Source organism: Eretmochelys imbricata, chromosome 1, assembly GCF_965152235.1.
Source record: "Eretmochelys imbricata isolate rEreImb1 chromosome 1, rEreImb1.hap1, whole genome shotgun sequence".
NCBI classification, from domain to species: Eukaryota; Metazoa; Chordata; order Testudines; family Cheloniidae; genus Eretmochelys; species Eretmochelys imbricata.
Window position 1 is genome coordinate 255,982,864 of NC_135572.1, and position 21,532 is coordinate 256,004,395.

At 44.0% G+C, this 21,532-nt stretch overlaps 1 protein-coding gene across 1 annotated transcript in view; it reads right to left on the reverse strand.

Annotated features, from left to right (window-relative positions):
• The window catches only part of TMEM178B (transmembrane protein 178B), a 314,930-nt gene extending 302,046 nt beyond the window's left edge, over positions 1 to 12,884 (reverse strand). The window contains exon 1 of the mRNA XM_077807528.1: positions 12,503 to 12,884. Within this exon, the coding sequence (XP_077663654.1) occupies positions 12,503 to 12,884 (382 nt within the window). The remainder of the gene's footprint in view (positions 1 to 12,502) is intronic.
• Between the last annotated feature and the right edge of the window lie 8,648 nt (positions 12,885 to 21,532).

Genomic DNA, 21,532 nt, shown 5'->3' on the forward strand with positions numbered 1-21,532 from the left:
GAGGCTAGTTCGTGTTCCTTTCCGAGCCTCTCTTTCAAGTTATGTGCAGACTCACGCACACATCCCCATACACTCGGTTCATATTTTCAAGGTCATCTTCACAACGGTGATGGCTAGAAACACTTATTTTAAAGGAAAAATTAAATTCAGGAGCACCATCCTGCAGTGAAGGTGGAGCCTGTGGCAAAATCCACAGTTGTGAAATTGCAGAATGCATGCTTGACTACAGAACCAAATGAGCTTGTTTCTTATATTACAAGGTGGACCGGTGGGCTAATACATATAGTACAGCCAGATCCCCAGATTCTCACCTGTTCACTTCACAATAGCCACTAAGTCCTGGCCATGCTCGGAAGAGCTGTTCTGAGCTTCTTGGATATAACTTGGCATTATGTGTTCCTATTCAGAGGGAGGGAAGTGGTTTAGACTGATACCTTAACACAGCCTAAAACTCCAGACAACAAGCTGGATCCTTTTGGTATTTCAAAATGAAGAAGGTGAAGTAATTTTAATGGAGGAAAGGTGTTTATAACAGATAAGTGATCAAACAGAGTAAGGGCCCAATCAGCTGGTTTAAATTGGCTCCACTGAAGTCAACAGAGCTATGCCAATTTGCACAGGCTGAAAATCTGGCCATTTCGACCTAATTTTGAAACATGGGCACTTAAAGTAAGTACCCAAATGCCATTTGGGAGCCTCAATATGTGTTTAGGCTGCAGATGCTGGATACAGATGCCCAAGTGGAACATGTGGTATATCAGCCCTGTGTTCCGGGTGCTAGACACAATGCAGCATCCCAACACAGCAGTAAAGCAACAGCATTTTATACACGTGACCTCAAAGTGCAGGTCCAAAATCCGGCCATGCAAGAATTCAAAGGGAGGAGGAAAAGTAAAGCAGTCCAAGTGATCCCAGTACCATCAGAGCCAAACACTGTCATCCAACTGAAGTACAGTAACACTGTCAAATACAGCACTGGAACAATCGTGGGAATGTCACAAACCCTTTGTTAGAAGCAAAGCTAAAGCAAGTGAAACAGAGGTTGGGTTTGAAAACCTGACAATGCCTAGGACCTTTGGGAAACGTTCTGCTTAGAGAAATTCTCCATAGCTATCCTTTTTCCATGCCTCTCCTCCCTGTCTTTTTGTTGTTGTTGTTCAAAAATTATTATTCCTAGAGCTATTCATAAGGAAACAGGATCTTCTTTCTAAAGAGTTCATCTGCTCCTCCTGCTTTTTCTTCATTTGAAGTCATTGACAACGCAATTAGTTGCTGTGTCCCAGGCAGCATTATAACCTTAAAGGGTGAATGAGATGCACATGAGGATGGGTGTTCCCCTTGACTCTGTTGTAGTGCAGAATCTGTGCTACCAACCATGGCAGAGCCCAGGTTCCCATTCAGAGACAGGAAAACTGGAGGGAGGAAGGAATAAACTACTGGAAGCTACCCCTGTATAGTAGTTCCCCCCAGGGTGAAACCAGAACCCAAACTAAAATGTACCTCCCCTGCCATTTGGCACTGTCTGCCTATGAAGAGCATTTTATCCTCTCCCTCCCCCGATTTAAGACACAGAACTTGGTACCTTTAACCTCACATGTCCAGCTCATTCTGTGACGGACTCCTTTACTGTAGGATGGAGCATCTCTGGCCTCACCAATCAGGTGATTGAGCTTCTGAACTAAAATACACATCTTAAATTAAACATGTGTGGATAAGATTTTTGAGTCTGTTTCCCTGTCTGCAGTGCTGAGGACTTAAGGAAAGTATGAAAACTCCGTGGCTTGCATTTGTTTCATTTTATTGTCAATGAACTGCTCTCCATTAAAAAGGGAAAGAGCGTTGTAACAGGGTGGTTTGCCTGTGGGCTGGAGAGCCTGGGGCTAAACCACCCCTGATTGCAAGATGAGCCCCGCCTGAGAGGATTCCCATATAAAAGGCAGTAGGAAGCTACAGGGAGGGGTGTGGCTGAGAGAGGAGCTGACACTGCCAGAGACAGGAAGCCTGGCACTAAGCTGGAAAAGCTTAGGAAACTGCAGTTATCCCTGTAGGGAGCAGTGAGAAGACATCCGAGTTAGTAGGGGGAAGGCACCAGCTGAGAAAACCTCTGGGGAAAAAAGACAAACTCTAGGCAGGAGCTACTGGAAAGCTGACAGACAGACTGACCCACCCTCAGGGAGAAGAGGCTGTGCCCAGATGAAACTGGGATAAAGACTGTGAGAGTTTGTTATTTTGGGCTACTGGATGAGAGACCCTGAACTATGGGTTGGGCCTGAAGGGCCAATGTGTACCCAGAAGAATAAATAAATGGGATCTCGTGTGGGGACTATTTCAATTACCTTTGAATAATGAGTTCTTAAATGGGCCCTGTAAACTGAAGAGGAAATAGAGGCAGGATGGCCACAAAGACAACCCTAGCCACAAGGGGGCAGTTGGGAAGCAGAAAGTGGCCATTGTGCTACAAGCACTGAGATAACAAAGAGTGACTAGTCACTCCCACAGTGTGTATGTACCCGTGGCTGAGAATTTGACAGCTGTTTGCTTTTGCAGAACAGAGGCAATAAGAAACAAAAACAGATTAGCTGACATGAAACAAAGTTCTTCTTAACTAAAAGAGGGAAGGAGAGAGACAGAAAATACATTCCTGGTCCTAATCCTAAATCCTCCATGAATGTGCAGGGGCATAACGCAAAGGAAATACTGCATGCGTCGGATCCATGTAATCTAATCCCTGGAGTGGAGCGGAGCAGCTAGCTTTGTCTGAAATTCCTTCCCACACACTATGCAACAGTAGTTAGCATCAGGTTCTACATGTATACCAGGGCTCTGCAACACAGGTTGGGCTGAGGGTTCCTCCCATCGGGTCCAGCCTGCTACAGAGCATTTTCAAGTCAGCAAGGCCCTTATAATTGAATTCAGGCTTTGCTCACTTTTTCAGGAAGATAATTCCTTGCAGTGTTGTAACACTTTCCATCAAAGGATGCTCCAGGTTAATATTTTCAAAAGTGCCCCAGTGACTTAGGACTTGACATCCCATTTTTAAAAGTGACATAGTTACTTGGGGCAAGATTTTCAAAGGTGATGGGATTTTAGTGCACCCAATTTGATAAACAGGCCTGATTTTCAGAAGGTGCTGAGAAACCTCCTGAGAATCAGGTCCATTTATGGTGTCTGAAGTTGGCCACTCAGAAACTGAGGCACCTAAAATTAATAGTCACTTTTGAAAGCCATGATATTAGGATCCTAAATCCCACTGATTTAGGAGTTTTTAGGCTCCTAAGTGCTTAAATCAGTTTTGATAATGGGTTTTAGTTCCTAAGTCACTTCCCCTCCCGTCTGTCGTAAGATGAGGCCCTGAAACATAAACCTTTGGTATCAGAGGCCCGGTATGAGACCTAAGGCCTGAACTAAAGTAATGGTCAAGACTTTGCTGACATAAAGCAAAGTTAAGCTGCAAGCCAGAGGCAGGCCCTGATCACAGAAGCTGGCAAGGAAAGGGCTGATGTTGCATAAATATATGCTGTTGCACAAACATATCTAAAGTGTATTGGGTACCACAGCCATACACAAATGGTACAAGAACATTCTTATACCATCCACATGGATAACGAGGACAGGGGCAAAAGGCTAGTATGATGGATAAACTTGTTTTGTTCGAACCAATATGTACAAGGTGAGAGGCGGCACCTTACTGCGTAGAAGGGTAGTGCATTGTTACGTAAAGGGGTTGCACCTCAATACGTCAGGAGTGTTATGTAACTTGTTTGTACCTGTATATAAGAGTACATCCCTGGGGCGGTGTCTTTTGTCTGGCCTAGGGGGCAGTGGAAAGTCCCGCCACTGACTGAGCTGAGTCCATTGTCAGGGAGCACATAGTTGACTAGCAACAAACCGTAGATATATAATCCGAGGAGCTAGAGATTGTGTTTCTCTTCGACAATAAGCCTGGCCGACGTGCCTTCGTACCTTACTGGAGTCTGTGGTCATTGGGGGTTCTCTCGGGGTCTGCTGTGCCAGCAATCTGCAGAGCTGGGGCATCACACAGAGGGAACACATGCACGCATGCAGCCGCCTGATATCAACATCGAGCAAGAGCAGAGCACTACACCGGTAGCTACTGACAACACCGTCTACTCTCCTTTCTCCCCTCCCTCTAGAACTCTCTTCTCCTTCTCAGTCACAGATGCAGAAGTTTTTCATTTGCTGTTCTCCTCTCACCCCTCCATTTGCCTCTGTGACTCCATCCTATCTCCTGATCTCCCTTATGCCCACTTTCATTCCCCTACCTTATTCATCTCCTTAACCTCTCACACCCTGTATTCCCCACATTTTTTTTTTCAAAAAAAAAAGGTCCAAAAAAATGCCGCCGTGGCTAAACAGAGTAAAAGAGGAGGTTACAGGCAAAAAATCATCCTATAAAAATTTGAAATCAGCTACTAATGAGGAAAATAGAAAGGAGCATAAACTCTGGCAAGTCAAGCATAACAGTATTATAATGCAGGCCAAGAAAGTATTCGAAGAGCAACTAACTAAAGACACAAAAACTAACAGCAAACATTTTTAAGTACCTCAGAAGCAGGAAGCCCACCAAACAGTCGGGGGGGGGGGGCCACTGGGTGATCAAGGTGTTAAACAAGCACTCAAGGAACACAAAGCCATTGCAGAGAAGTTAAATGAATTCTTTGCATTGGTCTCCATTGCAGAGGATATGGGGGAGATCCCCGTACCTGAGCCATTCTTTTTCGATGACAGATTTGAGGAACTCTCCCAGATTGAGGTGTCAATACAGGAGGTTTTGGAACAAATTGATAAAATTAAATAGTAATAAGTCACCAGGACCAGATGGTATTCACCCAAGAGTTCTGAAGGAATTCCAATATGAAATTACAGAACTACTAATTATGGCATGTAACTTATTGCTTAAATCAACCTCTGTACCAGATGACTGAAGGACAGCTAACGTAACACTGACTTTTTAAAAAGGCTCCAGATGCTATACTGGCAATTACAAGCCAGTGAACCTAACTTCAGTACCAGGCAAATTGGTTTTAACGATAGTCAAGAACACAATTTATCAGACACATAGATAAATATGATATGTTGGGAAAGAGTCAGCACAGCTTCTGTAAAGAGAAATCATGCCTAGCCATTCTATTAGAATTCTCTGCGGGTATCAACAAGCATGTGGACAAGGGTGATCCAGTTGGTATATTGTACGTAGACTTTCAGAAAAACTTTGACAAGGTCCCTCATCAAAACAGATAATGTCATAAAATACTGCATGCAGGCCCCATGTCAAAAAAGATATATTGGAATTGGAAAAGGTACAGAAAACGGCAACAAAAATTATGAGGGGTATGGAACAGCTTCCGTACGAGGAGAGATGAAAAAGACTGGGACTGTTCATCTTAGAAAAGAGATGACTGGGGGGGTGTGGGTATGATAGAAGTCTATAAAATCATGAGTTGTGTGGAGAAAGTGAATAGGGAACATATAACACAAGAACCAGAGGTCACTCAATGAAATAAAGGTTTAAAACTAATAAAAGGAAGTACTTCTTTCACATAACGCAGGGTCAATCTGTGGAACTCGTTGCCAGGGGATATTGTGAAGGCCAAAAGTATAACTGGGTTAGAAAAAGAATTAGATGAGTTCATAGAGGATAGGTCCATCAATGGCCATTAGTCAAGATGGTCAGGGACGCAACCCCAGGCTTCAGATGTCCCTAAACATCTGACTGCCAGAAGCTAGGATTGGACAACACTTGAAATTTCCCTGATCTATTAATTCCCTCTGAAGCATTTGGCACTGGTCAGTGTCAGAAGACAGGATACTGGATTAAATGGACCATTGGTCTGACCCAGTATAGCTGTTCTTATGTTCCTATATTCTGGTTCTTTGCTCTTCATACAAGCATGCTTTTGTCTTTCCTATCTAAAAAAATCCACTCCTTGACCCAACTTGCCTCTCTAACTAATACTGACCCATTTCCCTTCTCCCTTCTGTCTCTAAACTCATTGAACACACTGTTCACAATTGCTGTCTGGAGTTCCTTGCCTCCAATTCCTCCTAGACTCTCCTTAGTTTGGCTTCTGCCCTTTGCACTCCACTGAACCCACTCTCACCAAAGTCTCTGATGACTTCTTCCAAGTCAAAGCCAGATCCACTATTCCATCCTCATCCTCCTTGACCTGATAACCCACCTTTGAACACCATCAACAGTGCTCTTTTTTTTTTAAATCTTATCTTCCCTTGGTTTCCATCTTACCTTCCATGTCTTCTCCTGGTTCTCCTCCTACCTCTCTAATCATTCCTTCAGCTTGTCCTTCGGAAGATCCTCCTCTTCCTCCTTCCCCTCCAACTTTCTATGGAAGTTCCACAGGGCGGTCCTTTGTCCTTTTTTCTTCTCCCTCTACACCTTATCTATGGGCAATCTCACCTGCAAACACAAATTCAGCTACCATCTCTATGCTGATTACTGCAATGGGAATTGTGGTGCTCTAGGGTGAAATTCACTCCCCTGCAGAGACCCAGCACAAGGCCTGGGCATATGGTGAGGCACTGCTTTGAGTAAAGTTACAGCTGAACCCTGTGGGTATGTCCCCTACACGGCTCTCTACATGCCCAAGCAATGCCACCCGTCTACACTGCTGTTTTTATCACTATAGTGTCCCGCTGTCTCCCCACTGCCAGAGCCTTTCCCCGCAATAGGAAAAGGCTCCAGCAGCAGGGAAAAGGTCCAGCAGCTCCCTGCTGCTGGAGACTTTCCCCACCACAGGGAAAGACCCCAGCAATGGAAAAAGGCTTTGGCAGAGGAAAGCAGTTGGGAAAGGTTCCAGCAGATCTCCACTGCTGGAGACTTTCTCCACTGCCTCACCCTGCCAGAGCCTATCACTGCTGTGTGTTAGCTACAGACCACAGCATGGACCCAGCCTGCCTTTCACCACAGTGTGTAGCTACATGTACACTGTATGCCTCTGCCAGTGGTGTGCAGTGTAGACATAGCCTTAAGTAGTACTTAAGCAGTGCATGGACCTTAAGCAGTGCATGGACATGTGCACAAGGGCAACTTTAACCTTGGAGGAGACTTGAAGGTGATTTCAGTCCTGAAGTCAATGGAACTTTTGCCACTGACTTCAACAGGAGCAGGATCAAGCCCTCAGTGAGGGCTGCTTCATAAAGATGGAGTGATAGGAAAATTGTTTTGGTTGTTTTTAAACAAAATATCATTAGATTAATTTAAATTTATGAACAATCCATGAAAAACGAATGTCCTTATTCACCCAGAAAAACACTGATTTAAAAAAAAAATAGTCAATTTCAAATAACTGCAGGATACTGCAATTTTTTTAACGGACATAATTCTTTCTACTCCTGTACATACCTGCAGTAGCTGCTCATCAGACTTTTCCAACTGCCTATAAATAATCCCTAGTGACCGCTGGAATGGTCTTGTTATGCTTTTCTCATTCAGTTGTGCCATGCATCTGACAAATCGAAACACAGAGTACTTTCATCCCAGAATCCTTGCACATTATTTGCTGTGGAGTTAGCCTGCATGGGAATTAGATTTTCTTTTTGTTTCTATGTTGACATGGGATAAAAATACTCACAATAAAGTGTTTAAAAAATAGGACTTAATATGATTGCTGTGTATCTTTGGGGGCAAAAAAATTAAGGTTATTGCCATATTTTTTTATAACTGGATTCCAGTGGCAGCAAGTGGAGACCAAACCAGACAGTTTTAATTGGCAGTCTTCCAAACACATGATGAAAGGTCCTCTGAATAGTAATTGTCTAAGTGGAATGGTCTCAGGTTATTGTGTAACTTCTTCATATGTGGTATTGTAGCTTTATTATGAAATGATTTAATCTTTTTCCCCCCGTTCTTGTTTCCCTTACTGTTCAATACAGAGGGAGCTTCCAAAGTTGCCATCTGATACAGACTCAAGAGGCTCTGTTTTCCTTTTGGGTTATTATGAGTCAAACACAATAGGATGTAATCTGATCACTGCAAAGGCAGGAAATAAACTCCTCCCTCTCCCAACCATGTACCACACTGAACTGACAGTTCTGTGCATTAAGGACAACTTGCTAGCTTGTTTTTTGCTTTCCACTAGAGAATCATTACTGAAGGATGGACCATTGGTCCAAGATGGTATACTCATTCCTAAATCTAAAGTGAGTGCAGCAACAGCGCTGTAAAATTCATTCTTCCTGGAAGAAACCTAGATTGTTCAGCTGAATTAAAATGAAGTTAATTTCCTGCTACTTAGACACTGAAAAGGCTTTAAAGATCAATGGTAAAATCCTGGCCTCACTAAAGTCAATGAGAAAGATTACACCCCAAGACAGAACAGAATCGGAGGCTCAAAGGCTTACTCCCATAAGTGGGCCTTACTCCCAGGAGTGGTCCTATTTAATCCAATGGGACTATTCATGTGAATAAAGGTGACTCATGTGAGTAAAAGTTAGCAAATTGGGTCCCAGGTTTGTATGCTTGAATGCAATACTCTTTTTATTGGCTATATTTTCTGTTGTCTTCATTATTCTTTTTATTTATATAAATAAAGAGTATAAATTAATTGCCCCATTTTGTAGCAGTCGTAAAATGTTCTTATATATTTGATCTGCCACATTTGTCAGCTCCTTTGTGTGTGGGCTTAATTGTGGAAATATGTTTTAATTCATTGCATGCTAATCCAATTGTTTTGTTTAGAAATCTTCCAGCGGGATTCTATGGGAAGATATAAAAATAAATGGGAAAAATATAAATATGAGGAGCTGTTCATGTGCATTATTATTTACTACTATGTACTAAAAGAAATCTCAAGTAGCACATTTTCAGTTGCACCAAAGCCACACATAAGACTTTGATATATTTCAAAAAATGAAAAATAATAAAGAAAGAAAAGAATTAGGGATTGATCTAGAATTCCAGAAATAGGATTGTTTTTAAAGGCACTGATGTCTGAATATTCCAAAGTCTTTCACGGGGCCCAGTCATGAATCTGATCTGCACTTACAACTCTCATCAACATCAATGGTAATTCCACAGCTGGAACACTTGCAGGATATTTGCAAAGATAGTGAGCAGACCATTTATATGGCCCATATCCAGCAGTCCTTTCTTAGGCAACACTACCATTGACAGTAATGGAAGTTTTGCCTGGGGAAAGATGCAGGACTTGGCCCAAGCTAAGTAGATTATTAAGATCTTATCCACCTTTGAGAAGAACTCTTAACAGCATTTATATTTGGCTATGTACAGTACTAGATGCAATATTCAGAGCCGGAACCTGCATTGGTTTATACAATTCATAATCAGGCACCCTGGCTGAAAATGACATTTGTGCAGAGGAGCAGCACAAGGTTGGTGCACCACTTAAATGCTCCAAATGGTTTTACGTGGTGCTGGCCCTCTGCCCAAGGGGGAATTTCACCAGTAGCGCATATGCAGCCCACTTGTGGTATTTGACTACTGCAGGCATGGTAAGGTCATTCAGAATCCTTCATGTTCGCACATGGCATGCTGAACCCAGCTCCTACACACTCAGTTTCTACTACAGGAGGAGCCTCTGTGCTGGGAACTTAATCATCCAAGGATCATGAATATGTCAGAGTGCCTCATTTTGGACCCAACACTGTTCTCTACACCTGACAGCAGTGGAAAATATGCTTACACCACATTCACAATATTACTATAAAACCTAGCGAAATGCAGAAATATCTGCCCTCAGGACATGGAACTGGGACGCTATTTGATTGCCCATATAAGGGTGGTCTATACACATATATACTGAATATCTTTTGCAGTGATAGCTGGATGCAAAGATTCTAATGGATTTTTTAAAAATTACTTTTTGGTAATGAGTAAAATCCTTTAGTTCTTTGATATTTTTGTATCATATATAGATATCAAATAAAGATAGCTATACTGTAGTACGATGGTTGAGAATTTATTATTGAGAAAGGTAAAGCTTCACATTGCTAACTTGTTGTAAACTTTACTTTTCTGTGTTTTAATTCTAAAAGTTCTAAGGCAATGCAACCCCTATTTTTAAAGATAATGAGCAAGTATTACACCGCATAATGACTCAGAGTTGTTATATAGATGTAGCCTCAATCAAAATAATCCCCTATTTCACTGTAATGTTGACACTTGCCGTAAAAGAACCTCCCTCCTTTTACCTCTCCCTCTTCACCCACACAGAAAAAGCTGAAGGTATACTGCAAAGCTTTAAAAGATAAAGACAAAATATAGTTTAAGCTCACAAATCGTGCAACAATATACACCGGATTTTCAAACCAAATGGCAACCGATTGCATGCATATAATTGTGCAACCTACCCAAAATGCAAACACAAATCTGATATTTGTGCACAAACCACTGGCCTGACTGGCTCTGGCATAATCATATATCCAATCTGCAGGCATGCATTGGGTACCTGAGTCCATAAATTAGGCACCTGCCTCTGTTTGACTATCTGCCTCAATATGTTTAGGCTAAACTGACAACACACAAAAAATTAAAACTAGATCTTCCAAAAATCAACTCTTTCTCCAAATATTTATCTGCCTGAGTGTACGGTTGTGTGTTCTGCCATCACTAACACCTAAAACAGTGGTCCTTACACTGGTTCAGATGTTAAGTGATTTCAACAGCTCTATTAGAGGAAACGCATATTCCTGAACTCAGGACATAGCAGGCAGGTGAAAGAAGGATTGAGTTTCATATATTTTGTTTTAAAATGAAATGCATTTATAATCTTTTAAACTACATTTTCAATAGACTTAGTATTTGTGAAATTTGCTGGAGCATCAGCCCTGCAGACTGAAATTCACTATTTATCCTTATGCCAGGCAGAGCACACACTGTAGTGCAAGCAACCCCTCACTGCCACACCATTATGTCTCAATCCTGACCTAGAGGGATTAAAGGAATCATTGGCTTCGCAGCTGTGACTGCCAATCAGGGTGCCAAACGTGATGACAGGTTTTGGATGTGGTCATTTGTCCATTACAAAATGGACTGAAGCCTCCAATCTATTTCACATAAACGACTGAACAGCCACCACATGGTAATGACTTGCTCACTAACAGCCTGGGCTAGATTTGAACTAGCAATCTAGAGGGGAAAGGCTCCATATTTCATTACGCATTTGTACTTTGTGTGCCTATGTGGTGTTATTAACCTTTTGCAGTTCACTTTTAAAATAAACAGAGCTAAACTCTATATTCATAAATGTGATTAGCTCCTTCGATATTTCTGCATGTAGTATTTGTAAAGGGGAGTAGGACAGGCAAAGAGAATCACGAGAATTCTGGATAGCTAATATATTTAAAACACAAGTGTTTTTAAAGATTATATAGTATAAGAAGCAATCAATTCATTTTGGGGAAAATATACTGGTAGGTAATCCTCTGAATTCAGCATAAGGACGATGGAGAGAAAGGATGTTTTTTTGTGGGGAATAGCATGATGGGGGCAGCAAGGAGGCTGCAACCCTCAACTGGAACCCTAATCATCTTGGAAAAACATCTATCTTTTTTGAAGGAATGTTTAACTTAGTTGGTGTTTGTACACAGCTGTTTGTGCTGCGCTCTGTATCAAAGAACCGTTCAAGGCAAATTGACCATCATCCTCACTCATTCCTCAGGAAAAATAAAACAAGAACAGCACAGCGATGCTATTGGCAGACATCTGTGTCTCCTTCTTGGGAGAAAACTATTCCTCTTCAGACCCTTCTTGATGAATCAGTTTTTGGAACATTGAACATATTCCAAAATCTGGGTTGGAATAAAGCAGCAAGCAGGCTGTATTCTCTCTCTTGCCCTCTGGCATTTCCCTTTGTTTATTCCCCTTTTCAATGTTAGAGGAAGCCTGTGTGTTTAAGGCAAATTGTGTAATTGGGAGCTGATGTTGAAATTTGATGTGGCAATCAGGAATAGCAAAATACACACATGTAGAGCCTAGGATAACAAAACAAACAAACAAACTGGGCTGGGCTGGGCCAGCAGGGCCACATGAAGACTTTTCTAATCTGCGAATTAGTAATATTGTTTACTTCTCCAAGCAGGTGCTCAGAGGGCAGCCTTATGAAAACCTTAGACAGACAGACAGATTACCCTCCCTGCAAATATGTCATCGTGCCATTCTAGACTCCCTCCCCTTCAAGTCTCAGTAACGGAGAACTGGGCACCTTGTACCAAAGGGTTAAGGAATGGTTTGTGAGATTACACTCCTCAGAACCTCAAACTCCAGAACCCCCATTGCAAGGAGGAGTACATGGCTGGGAATGTTCGCTCTCCTATGTTAGATAGCGGGGCGCTGCCAGCATAGGTGCTGGAACTAGGGGGGCTGCCGCACCCACTGGCTTGAAGTGGTTTCCATTATACACATGGTTTACAGTTTGGTTCAATGGCTCTGGGCACCCCCTGAAACAAATTATTCCAGCTGCCCCCGCCCAGCTCAGCTCGTTCATTTTGCAAAGCGGCCCCTTACCTTTGGCAATCAGCTCCTCCAGCTCTTGGTCGAAGCCCAGTCTGTGGCATTTCCTCCAGAGCCCCATGTTGGTGGAGTTGTACTGTCTGTTGCACTCATCGGCGGCGCTCATAGCAAAGAGCTGCCTCCTGTTCCTGGCCAAGAGGAGTTTCCCTTCCCAGCGGTCCAACCTAGATCTGCTGGCCCGCAGAGGCAGGTTGTTGTTGGAGTTGTAAATGAAGCCGGGGTCGTTTCTCCTGGTGGTGAAGCTTTTGCACCTCTCTCTGTGCTTCCTGGCGTCCGTTTCATACCAGTGGTCGGAGCAGATCGCCACAGCCAGCATGCCCAGGGCACACAAAGCTAGAGAGAGGCCAGCATAGAGCAGTAACCTTCCCGCAGCCATGCCTCAGCTTCACAGCAACACCATGGACATCTTCACAACAGGCAAAGCCCTTCCACGCGAGTCCCAGCGGAAACCTCCAGGAGCAGCCGCTGGGAGTCCCTTGACAGCGCGTCTGCCTTCAATGTCAACAACTCGGGCGGGTTCCCATCCAAGCCGCTGGAGCCTGGAAAAGCTCTGCGAAGTTCTGGCTGGCCCTGGAGGCAATCCTGGCCGCTCACCCGCTTTTCTTATGGCCCCCCTCTTCCAGCGCAGAGCATGCCAAGTGCAGACCCGGCGAGGAAATCTGAGCCTCCCACTTAAAAACAGAGGAGTGCCTGTACAGAGGTGTGTGCCCCCCGTGGTCTGTGGTCAGGGCAAGGACTCTTCCCTTGCAGTGTCCTGCTCTAGCCGTAAGATCAGTCCACCAAGCTCCTTCGATCTGGCCAGTTGACGAAGACAGAAGGGTCCCTTTAATAGCAGCGTGTGACCTGCAACATCCCAAGAGCACAGGGCAGAAGGGAAAAGTTCAACGGCTGGAAATCTTCGGATGTCAAGCAGCAGCCACAGCTATCCTGGTTGCAAGAATCAGTGACTTGGCTTTTCTTTGTCAGTAGCCCGACAAGCGCATCAGCTGGTTGGCTGGATGGTTAGGGTCGGGAAGGGGGGGTGGAGAAGAAATGTGTTGTTTTAATTTCAATCCCTGGCCGGAGAAGGGATCCCTCCACTCCTAATTAGCTATCCACGCTCGCAGGCGTCTTTCCATTAGCAGACTCCATGGAGGTGTGCAGCCAGGGACATCTTTGTTTCAAAACCACCTCCGCCTCTGTCCCAGCCTCGCCATTCACTAGGTTTGTTTTGTTGTCGGTGGTGCTGTCATCAAGGCAACGTAATGGATCAGCTTCTTCCCTTGGCTGGCTGAAGCTGGAGAGCAGCGACTCACCCACCGCACCGGGCTTCTGCTCGCTCATCTACAGTAGCGCAGCCGCCCCGCCGGTGCCCGGGACTCAGCGTGAGGCGGCTGGAGGGTGGGGGCTGGAAGAGATGCAGGATTCAGCACCATGGACCGTGCCAGCTTCCTTCAGGCAGCCATGAAACCAGTCTAGACCCCCAGCCTTTTCCCGCCCGCGTTCCCCTCCTGTTGTTGCAAAGCGCCGTTTTTCACCGGGGCTTCAATTCGCTGGGCAAGGTTTTCCTAATACACAGGCACGTTCCCCATCTGCAAAATGCAGGCAGGCAGGCAGGGCTACGGCTGATTAAAAGGATGGTAGGGGAAAAACAACCAACCTAAGGGGGTGGGAAGGAAAACAGCCTCTAACAGTTGTCAACAGCTTTCGATCTGCACCATTTCTCTGACATATGGCCTGATCTCCACACAGGAGCCAAGATCTCTAGCTCAGCAGCTTCATGCGATTCCCATCCCCAGCATCAGCAGTTAGATATTCAGACATTTTTTTCCTTAAATTTCCATTCCCTTCTTTTCTAACGGGAGTAACTCACCCATCTCGCCGAGATCGGGAGCAACAGAAGGCGAGCTGGACTCCGCGAGCTTTAGAAATCTCATTTCACCGTTTTCAACCCAAATAAGAGCGAATCCAATCTTCTATACACCTGGGAATCATTCCTTGTTCAAACACTGAGCCCTGCAGCCTTGGCTAAAGCCTACAGACAGAGAATACAGAGCACTGAGCCAAAAGCCAGTGATGTCACCCATGCAACGTGAGACTCATTTCTTATTTCTCTAGCCTCCTTAAAGATAAACTGCACCACTTCATAGACAGGAAACATCTAAGTCTTGCTCTGTTCGGGGTGGGGGGGAGGTAAAACCTGGATCTACTTGTACCCTGCCGGAGCCTGCTGACTTTTAACCACAAGCCCTCAAATGGTGCCACCAAAATACACAAGTGTAGCCCTTTCTTACTGAACCAACAAAATCAACCCCCCTAACACATCCCAGGGCATGAGCTCACCAAAAATCCGGATCCAACACCTGGATTCTACTGGCTCCAGACAAATTTTGGCCCCAGTCCCAGTTAAAATGGTGAAATGGAATACAGGTACAGTGGTTCCTACTACATCAAAAAATTCTGGACCCTGGCACATCCTGGAGCAAGCACACTGCAAAATCCCAAACCTGGCACATGGATCCAGGGTCGTTGGAACAATTTGTATAGTGGGGGTGCCGAGAGCCATTGAACCAAACTGTAAATCCTCTATATAATGGAAACCACTTTAAATCAGGGGGTGCAGTAGCACCCCTAGGTCTAGCACCTATGCATGGATCCATCCAATTTTATGCCCCCCAACAGAAAACAAGTACAGGCACACCTGCCTCAAAAAACCCAGACCATGATGCACCCCAGAGCAGAAGTATTGCAAAATCCTGGATCCAGATGGATCCTTGCAATTTTTGGCTCCAATACCTAAATTGTACAACCAAAAGAGACAGAACATGCAGCCTTTCCCACTTTACAGGAATAATCGAGATTCTTCTGCATCATGGCCCCACCAGCACTGGAAAACATAGATCTGGCACCTGGATCCTGCCAATTTTTAACAGCAACCCCTCAAATTCTACTGTCTAAATAGAAAAAGAAATGTAGCAGCTCCTAGTGCACCAAAAAAATTCAGATCCTGTTGCAAAGTGATGCAGCCGCATCCCAAAAATGTTGACCGAGCATCTGAATCCAGCTCGATTCTACCAAATGTTGTCTTAAGCCAAAACAAATTGTACCAGCAAAAGAGACAACACATGTAGCATCTCCTGTTTAACCAGAAAAATCCAGATTCCAGTCCCCTGAGACTTTCAAAGCAGCCTAGTAGATTTAGATACACATTTTACATTAATTTATGCTTAAAATTAATAAAATATGTGTTTAAATCACATGGGGTGTTTGGGAAATCACAATGGAAAGATGGTCATCTAAACCTACTGATGGTCATCCACATCTGCTAGACCAGTTCCATTGCCAAATTTCAATGTTATGGTATGTTATGGTACGACTGGTTGTTGGATGGTGTCTAGAAAGATCCCGATGTCAGATTAAGTTTGTTGTGGTTTCAGTGAAACAACACATTGGATAAAGACTTATCAGATGTAGAAATATGGCTCCCTTCACTGTTTATCTAGGTGAAAAATGGGATAGACCATGTGGGATCCACATCCATATTTGGATCTTTCACGTGATCGTGTTCCAGGATATATCAAGGTGTAACAGTCTGTGCTCTTATGTTCACTCCTTTTACAAGATTATGATAAATTTTGTACAAAGTATGCCTTGTGAGGTATCATTTGAAAACTTATAACTGGCTGACCATTATTGTCCTGGTAAAATATGTATGGCAACATTGTGTGTAAAGTTATAAGATTCCACTGTATGATATTACTAAAACATGTTCCAAATCTGGGGAGCAGTCACAAACCAGTTCCTCAGAGACAAAAGGCTAGCCAACGCTTCAGCCAGGTGTCAACAAAATCAAATGGACCATCACCTAGTTAAGTGACCCTTCTTTGTCAGGAAGTGGATGTGGGCAAAAATCGACAAGAAACAGCTGGGGGTTCTCGTCTACACAGACTTTGTCTCCTGAACGTCAGATGGAGATGATTCTCAAAGATGAGAAAGAACTATAAGAAGAGAGATGCCTCAAATTATCTTTCCCTTTCTCTCTACTCACAGCATTGACAACACCTGAAGAACAACAGAAGCAGCATTCGACTGGGAGAAGGATCCTGACCTAAAGAATTCAGCCAGTAAGATTGCTAAGACATGTGGTGAGAGAAGCTTTTTCTTTGAATCTACTTAGCTTGTTAAGTTAGAAATTAGTTGCAATTTAGTTTTATTTTTTGTAACCAATTCTGACTCTTATGCCTCATTACTTGTAGTCACTTAACATTTATCTTTCTGTAGATAAGAAATTTGTTTTATTGTATTACCTAAACCATTGTGTTTGGATTCAAGCATTTGGGAAGCTCCATTTGGGATAACAGGATTTGTGCATATTATTTTCTATTAATAACATGACAGACTTTATATGAACTTGTATTTTCCAGGAGAGAGCTGGGCAGCACATGACATACATTTCTGGGGGAAAAGTCTGGGACTGGGAATTTGCTGGTGTTACTCTGTAGTATAATTCAAGGATGGCTGGCTATAACACTCTGTAGGGGCAAGGTTGCGGAAGATTGGCAAGGAGCTAAGTGGCGGACCGCGTATGTGACTGAATGTAAGCGGAGGATGCAGGCAGTTCAATTAACTTTGTCTGACAAACCCTGCCAAAATATATCTTTGCATAGTTCCGCATATTTTTTGCCTGTAAACAAGTCAGTTTATATAACAAGCGTAAATCATGAATGTACGAATGTAACCAGCTGTTGACCCCATGTAACCTCGAGATTAGCACGGAGAATATAACACCACAGAGGACTCCCCCCCAGCAGAGTCCTGCCTGGTCAGCTGTCCTGAACGGCCAGAGTCCCCTGTAGCCCTCCCCACGCCCTAGGGACTCCCCGCGCAGATTGGAGCGTAAGTTCTTCCTTCAATAAAGCGTAGCTTGCTATTATCAGGCCTGAGTGTCATCCTTTCTCTGGTATCTCCCCCGCCCTTGTGGGCACACACTCATACAATACAACTGGAAGTAACTTGGGGTGCTGGAAGCTGGCACCAAGTTGGAGAATTGAGGGGACACAGCTGTCCATCAGTTCAGATTGCACCCAGAGTAATGTCTCACAGGGATCCAAATTTCATAATGGATTAGGAGCAGCTACACTTTTGGTCTCCACTTAGGCAGTAGAGTTTAGAGGGTTGTGGCCAAACATTTGCTGGATCATGAATGATTCAGATGTCAGCTATGTCTTTTTAGGTTGCTTTTGCATGGGGATGTGTAAGAACCTGGAATTCGCTGGTCAAAAAAGAGGAGCAACATGTGTTGTCTATTTTGATGGAACAATGTGTTGGCATGGGGCCACAAATAATAGGATCCAGCAGGTGCCGGGTGTAAGACAAGTGTCTTTTACAGTATTATTGAGCAGCGATACATAGACATCTGGATTTTTACAGTGCAGTTAGAGCAGCTATACTCCTGCTGCTGTTAGAATTTTGGAGTTTGGGCTAAAACAACCAACCTAGCAGAAGCCAAGTCCTAAATGCATGTTTTATGGTGCTGTTGCACCACTTTGAAACTAGGTGGTATGAAGTGTTCACCCCACACAAGGTAGAGCAGATTAAATTAGGTTAGTTAACCTGACCAGCTCCACCTGGGGGACAGTCAGGGCTTGACTGAGCTTGGCAGCTCAACTGAGAAGGAACAGGAAGTATGAGGCTGCCATAAAGCCAGGAAGTTGGCAGCAGAAAGGGGCTGCAGTGAAAGTAGCCTGCAGTCTCTTCCTAGAAGGGAGGTGTGTTTGGGGCTACGGAGTTAAGTGGGCTGTCATTGGAGGAAGGAGTTTGAGTTGGTAAGCCTGGAGAGGGGGAACCAGAAGCTGTAGGAAGGATTCCAGGGAAAGAGCAACAGAGTCTGAGAGCAGACTGCAGTTGCTAGATGTAGGGTCCTTGGAGTAGAGAGTGTGTCTGGGATCCCATACCACCCACTGGCGAAGTGGCACAGACCAGGCAGTGGAGCTAAAGACTGCCTTGGATAGTCATCCATTGGGACTTTGATATCCTGGAAGGGCAGAACTGTAGTGACCGGGCTGGAGAGCCTAGTCACAAAGGAGTACCTCAAGTCCCAGGGGGACAGGGGGCATGGTGTGAGGAAAGGGGCATTGGAACAGCCAGAAGGAGGTGCCCTAGTGATGAGTGGACTCTGTGACACAAGGTCTGGATTTTGTGGTGCATTGGGAGCTATTTTTTGCCTATTGAGACTGTGGAATTGGAGGATCAGGGTTAAAAATCCATTGTCCGGTTACTCGATCTCTGGATTTTTTCCAGTGATATGGAGCCAAGATGCATCAGGGGCCACAGGAATAATCTAAAAGAGGAACGTCTACACGTTTTCTATTTAGACATTAGAATTTGGGGCAAGGGGCCAAACTTTGGCAGGGCCCAGCAGGATCCATGTGCCAGACTTTGGTTTTTGTGACACTCTTGCTCTTGGATGCATCAGGTGCTGGATTTTAAAAAAAAAAATTTGCAGTTGGAGAGGCTAGACTTGTTCTCTATTTTGATCACCTACAGTCTGGGGACTTGAGGCCAAAAACTAGCAGGATCCATCTAGATCTGTGTTTCAATTTTTTCCTTTCAAAGGCAAACTGGTGGCACTCTATGTGCAATTTTTTTGCTTGTATTTGTAGCACTGTCAGACAGCAATCTACATCCTCCCTCAAGACACTTTCAATATATAAATGTTCAAAAAAGTGTACGGTTTCAGATTAACTTCAATTTAACTCTTAGAATTAAGATTTTTTTCCCCATAGTCTCATTCTTCTCAAAAGGGGTAGAGTACTGCTCAATGCAGACCTTACAGACATTTTCTTTGACTCCTCTCAAGATTATTATTGGCAGCCCCATCTCAGCAGAAAGAGTTCATTTTTAAATACTCTCCCTCTCACCTGCCCCCACATGACCAGGGGAAAAACAATCATTGTGGATCCTCTGATCAATGTAAACTTGGAGAACAATCTTAAAGAAAGAAAAGGAGTACTTGTGGCACCTTAAAGACTAGCCAATTTATTTGAGCATAAGCTTTCGTGAACTACAGCTCACTTCATCGGATGCATACTGTGGAAAGTACAGAAGATCTTTTTATACACACAAATCATGAAAAAATGGGTGTTTACCACTACAAATGGTTTTCTCTCCCCCCACCCCACTCTCTTTGGTGATCTTCCTGATAACACCATCCTGGCCACTATGGATGTAGACGTCCTCTACACCAACATTCCACACAAAGATGGACTACAAGCCGTCAAGAACACTATCCCCAATAATGTCACGGCTAACCTGGTGGCTGAACTTTGTGACTTTGTCCTTACCCATAACTATTTTACATTTGGGGACAATGTATACCTTCAGGTCAGCGGCACTGCTATGGGTACCCGCATGGCCCCACAGTATGCCAACATTTTTATGGCTGACTTAGAACAACGCTTCCTCAGCTCTCGTCCCCTAACGCCCCTACTCTACTTGCGCTATATTGATGACATCTTCATCATCTGGACCTATGGAAAAGAAGCCCTTGAGGAATTCCACCATGATTTCAACAATTTCCATCCCACCATCAACCTCAGCCTGGTCCAGTCCACACAAGAGATCCACTTCCTGGACACTATAGTGCTAATAAACGATGGTCACATAAACACCACCCTATACCAGAAACCTACTGACCACTATTCCTACCTACATGCCTCCAGTTTTCACCCTGACCACACCACACAATCCATTGTCTACAGCCAAGCTCTGCGATACAACCGCATTTGCTCCAACCCCTCAGACAAACACCTACAAGATCTCTATCAAGCATTCTTCCAACTACAATACCCACCTGCGGAAGTGAAGAAACAGATTGATAGAGCCAGAAGAGTTCCCAGAAGTCACCTACTACAGGACAGGCCTAACAAAGAAAATAACAGAACGCCACTAGCCGTCACCTTCAGCCCCCAACTAAAACCCCTCCAACGCATCATTAAGGATCTACAACCTATCCAGAAGGATGACCCAACACTCTCACAAATCTTGGGAGACAGGCCAGTCCTTGCCTGCAGACAGCCCCCCAACCTGAAGCAAATACCAGCAACCACATACCACACAACAGAACCACTAACCCAGGAACCTATCCTTGCAACAAAGCCCGTTGCCAACTGTGCCCACATATCTATTCAGGGGACACCATCACAGGGCCTAATAACATCAGCCACACTATCAGAGGCTCGTTCACCTGCACATCCACCAATGTGATATATGCCATCATGTGCCAGCAATGCCCCTCTGCCATGTACATTGGTCAAACTGGACAGTCTCTACGTAAAAGAGTAAATGGACACAAATCAGATGTCAAAAATTATAACATTCATAAACCAGTCGGAGAACACTTCAATCTCTCTGGTCACGCGATTACAGACATGAAAGTTGCGATATTACAACAGAAAAACTTCAAAACCAGACTCCAGTGAGAAACTGTAGAATTGGAATTCATTTGCAAATTGGATACTATTAACTTAGGCTTGAATAGAGACTGGGAGTGGTTAAGTCATTATGCAAGGTAACCTATTTCCCCTTGTTTTTTCCTACCCCCCTCCCCCAGACATTCTTGTTAAACCCTGGATTAGTGCTGGAGATGGCCCACCTTGATTATCATACACATTGTAAGGAGAGTGATCACTTTAGATAAGCTATTACCAGCAGGAGAGTGGAGTGGGGCGAGAGAAAACCTTTTGTAGTGGTAAACACCCTTTTTTTCATGGTTTGTGTGTATAAAAAGATCTTCTGTACTTTCCACAGTATGCATCTGATGAAGTGAGCTGTAGCTCACGAAAGCTTAAGCTCAAATAAATTGGTTAGTCTCTAAGGTGCCACAAGTACTCCTTTTCTTTTTGCGAATACAGACTAACGCAGCTGTTACTCTGAAACCAATCTTAAAGAAGAATAGAAGAGTACACAGACTCTTTTGGATGCTATATACAAATGTTTCTCTATAATGAATTAGGGGTGTCTCAGGGAAGGGGATTAATACAATGA